Source organism: Falco naumanni, chromosome 7, assembly GCF_017639655.2.
Source record: "Falco naumanni isolate bFalNau1 chromosome 7, bFalNau1.pat, whole genome shotgun sequence".
NCBI lineage: Eukaryota > Metazoa > Chordata > Aves > Falconiformes > Falconidae > Falco > Falco naumanni.
In genome coordinates, this window is record NC_054060.1 from 14,009,723 (window position 1) to 14,022,372 (window position 12,650).

A 12,650-nucleotide genomic window follows, 5' to 3' on the forward strand; every position below is an offset into this window, starting at 1 on the left:
GCTTAGACCTAAAAGATAGGCATCCAGTTCTTTTGCAGAAAGGAGTCCTGTGACATTACAGCTCCACATGTGGCTCTGGTTTCTCTGTCCCCAACGGGTGTCCTTGCAGAAAGACCAAAAGTACTTGAATTCTTACAAAGACTCGTACTCCTTTGAGAGCTACATAGCCAGCAGATGCTTTACAGTGAAAGAGAACATCCTTTGAAAACAATCTGGTGTTTATTAATCAACAAGAATTCAGTGTTTGGGGTCCTTCGGCAGGAAAAGAGAAGGAAAGCACATGTGGGCCTGGCCTCCTGAGTGAAAACATGCAGGTTCCATCCCCATGCTCTGCTGAGGAGCAGATTTCGTGTAGCATTGGTATGTCAGCACTTTGCTCTCAGTTCCAATGACATTTGGCAGGATTCAATATGCTTATGTTGAGATGAGTTCCCTCAGACCCAGGCAGCAAGCCATTCACCTGCTCTCTGGTGTTGCCCTATAGATGATACTTACATTCATTAGACTCCCTCTTAGCTGGAGAGTTCTCTGGACGCTTGATTTTAGACACCGACATATGCTCAGAAGTGCCATTTCTGTCAAGGCAGGCACTTAGATCTTATTCAAAGCTGTGCTGATGTTCTGGTTGATGTGGGGAGGCACCTGGACCCTATTTCTCCTGCAGAGGACTGAAAAACTCCATACAGACAAGACTTAGTTATGACCCTGACCTCCAGCCTCGCCGCCAGCGCTCTCAGCACTGGGAGCTGGGGTCTGGGCACCGCTTAGCCTGGGGGCTTCATCCCAGTCCCAGCTATATCTCAGGAGAGCCCCCTCCCCATCCCTCCCTTAGCAGCTCTGCAGCTCTATCTTGAGAAATATGAGGCCAGGGGTAAAATGTGAAAGAAGCAATGGAGTACAGAGGGGAGTGGTGACCCAAACCTCTGGAGGAAGGCGAGTCCCAGGCCCTCCTCCCTGGTGTGCGTTACGCATTGTACGCCGCATCCGACCATCGCCACCAGGAAGCACCGATGGAGGTTGTCTGGTTTTCTGGCCGCAGAGGTGCCATCTGTTCCCCATTTGTGGCAGAAGTTATTTAGGTGGCTGTGTGAGACAGACAGGATTACCCTCTGGGCTTTGGTGCCTTTGATGAGGCGGCATCTGAAGTTAACACTTAAATTAAGCAGGCTTGATTTTATTGCCTTTGTGTGTTATAATGCCCATGAAATCATGACAACTTTTTGTCTGTTCCCTGCTCTTCTGTCGTGTCCCTGCAGTGTTTCTGTCATGCGCTGACGGCGTGTGACCTGCCTGCCTGACAGATCGGCAGCTGTCACCCCTTCCCCGTGCCAGCACACCGTGGGAACCTCCCAGGGCTGCGGGATACCTGCGCTACGGCTCCCACGGCTTGGTGGGGATTCTTGGATGAGGGACACCACATTTGGGAGTAATCCTTTTTCCATTTCTGTCTCACAGATTGATGAACTCCCTGAAGGAGCCGTGAAGCCTCCAGCAAATAAATACCCCATCTTCTTTTTCGGGACTCATGAAACGTAAGTGAATGAACATGGTCTTTTCCTTTGAAAACATCTTCTTCCACTGCAGCTAACTTCATCTCCACTGATTTTATTGGAACAAATCCTGACTGAAGCCATTGGGAGCCTAGAGATAGGTCCTATGAGCCCAACTCATTTGTACCAGCACGTGAAAGTAGATGGGAACACTGCTGCCTGGATGGTGTGTTACGGGCTAAGCATAAATAACAAGTAGTGCCTGTGTTTCCCGTAAAGAAAAGTGTTGGCACGTACTTATTAAAGAGTCATCTGACGTCAGATGCATGGGCAAAAATTTGTTACTTGGATGTACATGGTAGCAGAGATCAAGCTGCTGTATTCAGACACATTTGGGTTCCCGTCCTGTGTGAGAAATCACTTGGTAGTTTGTAAAATTAAAGGAAGCAGAGCCCGGAGTCTCACACAGTCCTCACACAGCTTTAAAATAACGTGCGTTCCTGTGAGATCTGTGCTGGGGGCACTGTAGGATGGACTTCTCGGAAGTAATAGAACAGAGTTGGCAGAGCTTATAGGGAAAGAAAGGAATCAGAACAGAAAGAGTAAGTTAGGTCTTATAGTAATTGCTACAAAGTACAGAGCTTCAAAATTATAATGTACATGTCTCTATTTTAAACTATGTCTGAGGTAGTTCAAAAAAATAAATCACAGGTTCTATTTTGCATTAAATGTTTACATTTTAAAACTTTTCCTTCCCCACTTGTGGGGAACATGTTTTCTGGCATTCCTAGGAAATATAAAAAGGAAAAAAATGAAATTCTGATGACATTTTAAATTTAATTTTAGATGTTTGAAGCCGTATTAGAAATTCTTGTTTGTTTTTGAATTTTAACATTATTCCAGAACATAATAAACCCCATAGCTCATACATCACATTTTACTTCAAAAATCTTTAAAGGCAGTTTGTGCTTAATAAAGATCAAAGCAGCCTCTTTAGTTAAAATATTTCTTCCTATTGCTGTAGTGAAACAACCTGATACTTTGATATATTGTGATCTACTATTACTGTCACAAATTAATCTAAAAAGAATAAAGTTCAAGTAAACTTACGATGCTTTAAAATCAGAGCACAAAATATAATTATTTTTTTTTAATGGAAACATTTTTCTCGAGAAACATTTTGAGAAAAAAAACTCTGACCACTTTTATTCTGAATTGAATGAATCCCACACTGCTAACCTCTTTTGGTTTGGGTTTTGTCAGCCCACAATCTGACTGTAGCACCTGAAACAGGAAGAACGTTTGTAGTTACTACCTTAATAATTTAAAAAGCATACCTGCTAAAAATGAACTGTAGATTGCAGCTCCTTAGTTTGATAGCAGAGCAGTGGAAACTGTTATACTCTCCCGGTGGCAACAGATGTATTTCAAACAAGGATGTACACCATTTTTCAGTGTTGACTGTACATAAAAGGCTGTAGAAACATTTCCATACATTACTGTTGTGGAAAATTAAGGTAGCCCATGGTAAGTTTAATTCAGTTTTCCTTTGTTATTTGAGTTAGAACTGTTTGTATGTATTTTTGGCAACAAGGAGACATCTAGTATTAGCAAAAGCATTCATAAAACAATTTATTCAGATCCCTTGCTCTATTGTAGCCTTTAATATTAACAAGACATTTGTTAGTTTGGAAATAGCTGTTTGGCTTTCAGGTAGAAATGCATTCTTGGCTTTGTAATTATATAATTGAGATACTTCTCAATGAGACGACTGCGTGTGGATACCGTTCTGTCTCCTGCGTAGTTCAGAGGAAGTTCCTTCCCCAGAGACTTGGCATTTGCTGCTGCCTTTAGCCACCCTGGCAAACTTCTTGGCCAGTGGGATCACTTAAGTGAATGAAATTTTGCACATTTGTAAGTGCTGGGAAGAATCAGGGCACAAATTGGGCATTAATCTGAAGTAATGTTTACAGCAAGGAAGAATTATGACCCTGTGATTAAGGTATAGGACTGAGACTGGAGAGAACTGGGTTTTCCTCTGTGCTCTTTTATCAGTTTGAGTTTGACCTTGGGCAGATCTCTGTGCCTCAGAAGCCCATCTGCAAAAAAGGGGCAACTTCCCAACCTCATGGTGATGTTGCAAGTATAAATGTGTTGTAAATGGTGGAACTCCATGATCCCATGGTAATGGATACCATAGAGTTAACGTTAATTGCAAAGATCATCAGGAAAGTAGGACAGTGATTATAGTGAAGGACACTGCGACTTGCTCAGCTCCAGTTGTTGGTGACATAGAATCTTCCACGTGGGAATGAAAGGGGGTTTTTGCCTTCACTGTTTTTAATTTAACTTACCATTAGCCATCCCAGTACTGTGATACAGAGCAAAGTAAACACACTGGATATAGATACCCAATGAAAAGGAACTGATGCTTTCTTCAGTTTTATATAAGAAGTCAGAGTTTTATTGAAAGTAAAAAAAAAAAAAAAGGGTATGTAGAAAAAGCAGGATAAATCACCACTCTTCTTTTTTTTGTAATTATTTTTTCTGCCTTGTGGTGTCTGTGCCTGAAATTAGTTGGCCCAGTGCATAGCTGACTTATGCAGCAGCAGCAGGCACAAAATCCCTCCTTTGCTGTGCTGTCTAAAACACAATTTGGCCACAAGCACCATGTGTCTCATTGTTTCCTTGTATGACTCATCTGCCTATATTCACCCATTGTTTCTTGTCTTATATGAAATTATAAGATTTTGGGGAAAGAGCATTTTTATTGTGTTTGCACAAAATCTAGCATGTGAGGGTCTTATTCCAAGAAAGAAGGTCCCAGGCATACCAGCAGTATAGATACTGGTAAATGCCACTGCTTTTTCTGTCCCGTGGTACGAGGGGTAAGTTCTGGCTTGTGGGTTCTAGGCACTCCTTAAATGCTTTAACTTTCTGTATGGTATTTTTAGGCCTTTCTGGATTTGTAACACACAGGATTGGAAGTTTGGTCCCTTGCTATCGCAGGCAATTACGTCATATAATCCCTTTCATAAACTGTTCAAGTGCCAGTTCCCAGCAGTAGTTAATATAACAAATGAGACTTGTTTTAGTTGTTTCTAGAGAGACCCAGCATGATTTTGCAACTTCAGACATAAGGATGGTGAGCCAATGCCATTAAATCAGAGTCACAGCAGTAACTCGGTGTTAAATAAATAAATAAACAAGCAAACAAAACTGAGAAAGAAATGATGGAATGAGCAGAAGAATAGGGAAGACATTTGCACTGTTAATGTTTGGGGTTTTTTTGAAGAGGAGGAATTTAAGTCCTTTTTTGAATGTCACCTTTGTTAAAATGCAGTGCATTCCTGGGGCCCAAAGACCTTTTCCCATATAAAGAATATAAAGATAAGTTTGGGAAGTCGAACAAGCGAAAAGGATTTAATGAAGGCCTGTGGGAAATAGAAAACAACCCTGGAGTAAAGTTTACTGGATATCAGGTAAATTACTTTCACTTCTATTCCTCCTTACCTTTCTTGCTTTCCTCTTTGAAGACTTCTTGTCAATGTAAAAATTGTTGAGTGGTGTGGAAGGTCCTGGGTTTGGTGGAGCTATAAAGTTTCACAGCTCTTGTAACTGTGTAATGTAAAGACAACTGTGGTCTTGCAGTCTGTGACAAATTGAACTTTAATCATACTGCAAGAGCCCTTAGCTTTCTGCGATATTCTGGGGTGGTTGCAGAAATGCAAAACCTGCAGCAGATTTAGTTGAATTAAAAATGGAAGGTTTTATTTACTCCAGTATAAACATGAATAATTTCTGACTTCTTCTTTCCGTTGTTTATTTTTATGTCCGGTTCAGTGTATTTTACACAGACCTTAAGGTCACTGCACTTTTGATTTTTACATTGGTAATGTACAACACGTAGGACACCGCTGCCAAAGTTGTGAGGGGTGAGAAGGTGGAGGTTTACACTGCCGTTACGAGATAGTAGCTGCTGTACAACAGCTCTCCCTGTTGGATGTCCGGAGCAAAAAGTCAGGGAAGCTGGAGGGGGAGAGGAGTAGTTGGTGGGCTGTATAAAGCCAAAGAACTTTTCTCGTTAAAAAAATGTGGTCCTTTGAAGGTAGAAATCACCTCCAAAAGAAGGCAAACACCTATTACATTATTAGCACAAAACCTTACAAACCAGCGATGCGGACCACCTGCAGACAAGCTGCTGCCCCTCTCGGTTCCTGTTTCATATTTTCAGCCCTACAGATGTTTTGCATGCACTTGGGGATTTAAAAAAATCTAGTGAATAGTCTGTGGGAGATGGACTGTCAAAGAGCTCTCAGCCTTCTGGTCAGCGTTTGCTTTTTTCCTAACAAGGAGCTCCTGCCCTGTGAAGGGGTGGGGTGTGTGTGTGTGTGTGTAACAGCCATCTTCTCTCCTGAATAGGTCTCTCCTATTGCAGCCGAAGTCTAGAATTTTCCACAGTATTGCCCAGAGTAGAACACACCAGGTCTGTCCGCTAAGCAGCCCTTAGTTCTCCAGCAAACACATTTTTGTTATCGGATCTTCTGTTTCTGTGTAAACTGTTCAGAACGTGCTATCCCAGAATCTGCGTCTGATAACTGTTTTCAAGTGGTGACTGAGAAAATTGCCTCTGCAGCCCTTTTTCTTGATAATTGCAAGAATAACATGAGCTCTTCCTGACTGTAGAGACTAAAGTGTAAGCTGTTTGTTACCAGTATTCCTATCTTCAATACAGAACAAAAAATAAGTACTAGGTTTTAGTGATATTTTTGTTGTTTATGTATTATTACTGTTATTGTTATTTTAAAGGCAATTCAGCAACAGAGCTCCTCAGAAACTGAAGGAGAAGGAGGAAATACAGCAGATGCCAGCAGTGAGGAGGAAGGTGATCGGGTAGAAGAGGATGGAAAAGGAAAAAGAAAGAATGAAAAAGCAGGCTCAAAACGGAAAAAATCCTACACTTCAAAGGTTGTCTTCAGTTTTTCCATTGTTACCCATATGCATTTATAATTAGTGTCCAGTTTTTGGCAATCTGTTCTTCCTTCTTTAGCGTTTTGAACCCAGTAGCATAACGATGCTGTTGAAACAGGCAAGGGGAAGTGCTCTTGCTTTTGTGGACGGCCTTGGTGAGACAGCAGCTGAAATACTCTGCCCTGTTCTGGTGCCCACACTTTGAGAAGGAGGTGAAAGAATGGGAAGGAGTTGAGAAGGGCTGGAAGGAAAATCCATGCAAAGATGGATTGATAGGTTTGGTCATCTTAGATTCTCCATGAAGAACAAAAAAAAAAGCCTTAGGAGCGTGCCTCCTTAGGAGTACTGTGTCTCAGACTGCCTGGTAATGGCTGTTGAATGTAATCACCTGCGTAGTGACTTTGGGTTCAGCTGTACTTCTCACCCGGGTGAAAGGGAGCAGCGTTATAGTCACTTCCTCCAGTTCTGTGTGTGCCTCCAGGTTCTGTACTTGGCTTAAAAAATTGTGGGAAGCGTGGCAGAGTCATGTGCACTCACATTCGTGTTACTCTTCTCTGTAAGTGAAAACTAAATTAAATGAGAAGAAGCAAGCAAACAATCTGATCCAGGTACAATTTGGGGGAGAGCAGGGATTTCTATGGTTCATCAACTGAACAAAACGTACTAAGTAATTTCACCCCCTTTATGTGTTTTTCATTACAAATTCAGGTCTGGTCTACCATCTTCTTTCCAGAAGACTCTGGGCAAACAGAGGATTAGGAAAATGGTGGCTTAATGCCACAATTTATCCTTTTGTACTGTAGAATTGCATAACATAAAGGGAGCAGAAAAGATATATTGGTTCCACATGGCTTTAATGTTAATATATTAAAGCTGACAGCACTAAAAAAAGTATGGAAAGCAGCTCTGCTAATGTTATTCTCATTTTACATCTCTGTGTTTAATCAAAACTTTTGTCAAGCTGGCACCATCTGTTTCATTAACTAACAAAACCTACAGGTGACCCAACACTAATACCCATCTCCTGTTACTGTGTCTGTCTTACAGTCAGTTGTGCTGCCAACCTGTGTCAAACACCCAATTTCGCCTTTTGCTTCACTGATGGCAGTAACTCCAACTGCTTCACCTGAAAAATGCTTCTCGCCCCACACATCCTCCCCAGTATTCACCTTGGACAGGGAACTGCATGATCAGACAGCATTCCACATATGTTTCAAAAGCGCCTTTCTGTGACTGAAGCTCAGTTTTTACTTTTTCACTTTGTTGTTGTTCATTTTAGAAATCCTCCAAGCAGTCACGGAAATCTCCTGGAGATGAAGATGATAAGGACTGCAAAGAGGAAGAAAATAAGAGCAGCTCTGATGCTGGGGACGCAGGCAATGACACAAGAAACACTTCTTCAGATTTGCAGAAAACCAGTGAAGGGGTAATCTTCTGTTAATACCATTCACTTCCCACGCTGTTTGCTACCGGGGGGCTTTGGAGCTATGGGTGAAAGGCGTTGCGTTGCAGTGACCTGTGCATACCCCACGCGATCTTTTTACATTGCGTTTCAGTGCTCAGAATGTGTCTAGAACAGAAACATGAGACCGGTCCCTGCACTGGTATCAGTTTTGCTCTAGAGAAATGACTGAATGAGAAAAGATGCTATAAGCATTATTTTCGTTCCAGCACTTGCATGGATGTCAGCTGAGAGGAACTACTGAAAACCATGAGCTGGAATGATGCAAAATTGATGCGAGAGCAGAATCAGACTGTTTGCATAATGCATTTTGGCTTACTAAACAGTGGGAACCTGCTTATCCTTTCACACTTGTTTAAAATTTGTGCAGTCCCACTGACTTCTTTGGAGTTCATGAGGGTTCATGTGCACATTACAGACTCGGCACACTGTGGGTTTCAGGGCAGATCCTGCCTTGGGATATGACCTTCCAAGGAGGGAAAGTACTTGTCTGCTCCAGAGCAGCTTCATACAGTCTCCTTGTATGTTTGTGTCAGTTGTGTGTTCATATCAATATTATTTTGTTGTGACCACAACGACAGAAAGGAAGGCTGCTGAGCAGGGGAATTAGCACAGAGACTGGTTAATCGTCAGCCACCTTTAACAACCACTTCTATTTCTGAGCCTTTCGAGCAGCACTGGCCTCCCTGCTCCAGCACTTACAGCTCCGGCTCAGAACCAGTTCTCGTGCAGGTTCTGTGCCAAGGCTCTGCCACATGGCCAGCAGCTGGGCTGGGCTGTCACAGGAGCTGCTGAGTGACACGAATCCCCAGGTGTGACAGGAAGCCAGCCAGCACAGGCTCTCATCTGACACTGCCGAGGTGCCTCAGCACCCAGCTGCGTGCTCAGCCTCAACCCCTTCTCACAAAGCACAACCTCTGGGGAGCTGCTGTCGGCTTCTGCTTCAAGACTTCTCCCAGAGCTTCCTCTCCCCTTGTCTCTCTGCCGCACAGTTTATGTGTTTCATGGCTCTTCACCTTATAAAGACTTTGATATGTGGCTCATGGGGTCAGGAATGTGCCCTGAGCCTCTGCGTTCACTCTGAACAAGCCGCTGCCTTGAGCCAGAGACTGACACAGGGAGTCGGTATGCCCGGGGGTGCCTTCCCAGCACCTCACCCACAGACTCAGAGGGTCTGGGGCTGATAAGTGTGGTGTGTGTAGCGCACGTGTTGCCCATGTTCTGGCTAGTTAACCCTGTGACGCTTTCATGTCTTCAAAGAGGTGTCTGAGTGAGAAGACTGGCCATAAGGTCCATCTGAGGTGGCAAGAAGTTCAGGGGGCCTGCTTTGTTTCCCACGTTTGTAGCAGTGGCAAGGGATATGCCCATGAACTTCAGGCACGTCCTCCGTGTAAGGACCAAATTCTTTCTGAGTTAGGTCAGTCGCAGACTAAGTGGCTAAAAAGTCCCATAGGATGTTGGCTGGCTGGCTGGTGACACTCATACAGCTCTTCCTTCTGGGGGTAGAGTCCAGCATGCTCCAACATCATGGTCCTCTTCAGTGTTCTCAGGATTGTGGGTATTTTAGCTTTTGTGCTGAAATCTCAACAGTTTGTCCTTCCTGCCAGCACCAGCTCCACAGAAATACAGTCACCACTGCCATACCCATGTGAGGAGCTGGCTCTGCTTCGACCTCTGCAACCCCAGCACTGGGGCTTGACCGCTGTTTAACTAGACTAGGTCTTGGAAGCATTATGGGAAAGGCGGAGTTTTAGTAGCATGTACCAAGGAGAGATGGACAGATGGTTTTCAGAGCACTTTGAGATAAAAGCACTGATAAGTTTGGAGAAATTCACATCCTGATCCAGAGATTTCATCTGGATTTGTGCTGCAGAATCAGCGTTTCACATGTAAACCCTCTTCCCCGTTTCCTTTGGGCTGTTGTCGATGGTGCAATTCTCTCCTAGGACCAGGAGGGGACACCGCATGTCCTCGGAGCCAGACTAGGTGTCATTTTAGAAGGTACCATCCCTTGTCAGACACAAGGCACTCGGGGAAAGAGTGATGGGAATTTTTTTCCCAGTTGGAGTTACACAGCCGGTTGCACACCGGTTACACAGTGTGCCTGGACTGACCCGCTGGGGTACTGGGCCACGCTCTGCCGGGCATCCAGACCGGGAGTCTGATGGGGGGCAGCGAGCTCCTCCAGCCCACCCGCCTGGGCTTCTCTTCTATGGAAAGGAAGATCGAAAAAGACCAACACGTGCCTGCAGAGCTGGGATATGGTCCTCTTGTTCATGTGCATGAATTCAGAAGAATGTCTAGGTCTGCTCAAAGGCACCGTTATAGACGAGGTTGTGGTCTCTTTTGAAATCATTTAGCTTGTGAGAAGAGCATTGGAGCCACAACACGCAGCCTGCGGTGGGCTTCCTCCTCCCCAGCATGCAGCACAGGAGCTGCATAGTCACCGCTTCGCTGTCCTGCCAGGCCAGCAGGCTCAGGGCATCTACCCGGCCATGAGACAGCGCTGAGGGCACACCACAGCGAGCGCTGGGGTGCAAACCTGCTCCCTCCCCCAAGGTAGGGGGCTGGGGGCTGCCTGAGACTCACACCAGGAAAGTTTGTGCCACAGTAACTTGTAGAAAGGTACCGCGAAGGCAAAGAGACAAGAAAAGCAGGAGTTCAGAGCTCTTATCTCAAATACAGGCTGTTCAGTTGCCCTGGTCTTGCCACTGTGACCAGCTGTTTGAAAGCCCCCGGCAGCAGGGGCTGGGAAGAGCCAGGGCAGGCGGGTGGGCAGGTGGGTGGGGGCTCAGCTGTCCTGCAGGTAGTGCTCCCCACCGGTGTGTCCTGGGGAGCCTCTGCCTCCTGTGCTCTGCACCTTCCAGGGTCTGACCATGCAAGAGTTGCCTAAAGGACACAAGCAACTGTCCTCATAATGATGCTAATAATAATGAGGTAGCAGTTACGTTCTGTAATGCCTGGACCGCAGGGTGAAGACACATCTACTCTCCAGATCAGAGGGAACCGTACCTTTTATGCACACTCTTACCCTTCACATTACAGGGATCTTCTCAAAGGGTTAACAGCTCAAGTCAAATGATTGCAGGAGTGTCTTCACCTATATTTTTTAATGAAATTTCTAACCTCCAGGTGGTAGCGGAAAGCTTGAAAATGTGAAGTGATGGCTTCCTAAAGACTGAAGCCCAGAGCAAATAAAAGTACTTCCAAAGCTATGATATTTTTTCAGCCAATTTCATACTGTTCAAGGGCTCGACTTGTGATATTTATTTTTTTCATCCCTGGGGTTGACAAAGCTGCTTTCTTTTCTTATCTCCATCCCTTCATTTCTCAACTGTTCTTGAGGACTGCAGGCACTCTCCACAGAAGAGACATTCGCTTCCTCAGACTCAGCCACACTTTATAATCGCATCCTGCCACTACCTGTCCTCAGGCCGCTGTTCTTTGGCTGATTCTTTCCCCAGAAAGATGCAAAACCTGAACCTCAGGATTTTATTATCTAATATTAATTAATTAATAACATGACAGCTAAGACAGCCTATCTTGGAGTTTGCTCAAGTCAAAAGTCACAGCACACTGCCCCCCTGCCCCATGACAGTCCTGGGCTGTTAAATACTAAATTGTTTTGGCTTTCTCAAAACACCATGTCAACAGACTATTCCAGTAGAAAGGTATTCATGGCTCTGTGCTGTTTACTTTCTGTAGTCCAAAATTAGCTCATAAATCAGTGAATTCATGGCAGCAGATTTACATTCCACATTTAAATCTCTGGTGACTTGTGTGTTTGGTTCTTGGGTGGCATAACTCGGAATCTTTATAACCAAACACCGAAGTCGCGTTTTACTTTTACTCTCAGGCCAGGCGTGTAACGACGCTGGAAAGCTGGCGGTAGTGCCTGCCCTGTTAGAGAGTGTTTGGATGTTAAGGTCAGCACTCAAGAGTATGTGGCAAGTTTTTCTTTTTGGTATTATATTGGTTACAGTCCAGACATTGTGTTGGTAAACAAGGCATTCTCTTTGTGTACAGACGCATGTGGTTGCCTTTCAGGAGGTGAATGGTTTTACTGAGTCTTTGAAAAATAATAGATTTGTTGGAAATTAAATACATTATTTTGCTCCTGGTACAGCCCAAATATTAAAGTGGGTTAAAGGACTGTGATCTTTTTACTCACACTGACAATCAGTTACTAACATGGGAGTCAGTTGATCTATTTGTGGAGGCAACTGCTTGCCAGCATGAATAAGGGGATCAAGATCTGGTCCAAAATTACTGCCATCGGATACTATTGCCATTGGGAGAACATATTTAAAATGCCCTGTGTCCAGGACATATTTTTTTGTTGTTATGTTCTTGTGGGGTAGCAACAATTCCAGTTACTGCTGTGAAAGACAAGTGTTATGGCCAAACTGGCCAGAGAAACACAGGTTCACCGTGGCCTTCTGATGTGGTTTTGACATGTTCGGTTCCTTCACTCTTTCTTTACATCTCAAGAATAACATTGGTTAGGTGGCATAATAGGTTTGGGGGTTTACCAACATTCATTTAGGGCTCTATTCAAGGTAAAAGCATTTATGTGGGCATTTTTCCAGAAAATGAAAACAGAGTATGTATTTTTGTCCGATCTTTTTTTCCTGCAATTTGAGTAAGTTAAAATCTACCCCTCCAAAAAAAGACAGCATTTGCGAAAATATGTTTAACTGTTGCACAGTAAAAAGTTCCATGTAAAA

At 44.1% G+C, this 12,650-nt stretch overlaps 1 protein-coding gene across 1 annotated transcript in view; it reads left to right on the forward strand.

Annotated features, from left to right (window-relative positions):
* Positions 1-12,650, forward strand: part of HDGFL3 (HDGF like 3) — a 38,133-nt gene that overhangs the window by 21,412 nt on the left and 4,071 nt on the right. The window contains exons 2-5 of the mRNA XM_040599647.1: positions 1,456-1,532; positions 4,834-4,972; positions 6,300-6,458; positions 7,741-7,887. Coding sequence (XP_040455581.1) covers positions 1,456-1,532; positions 4,834-4,972; positions 6,300-6,458; positions 7,741-7,887 — 522 coding nt within the window. The remainder of the gene's footprint in view (positions 1-1,455; positions 1,533-4,833; positions 4,973-6,299; positions 6,459-7,740; positions 7,888-12,650) is intronic.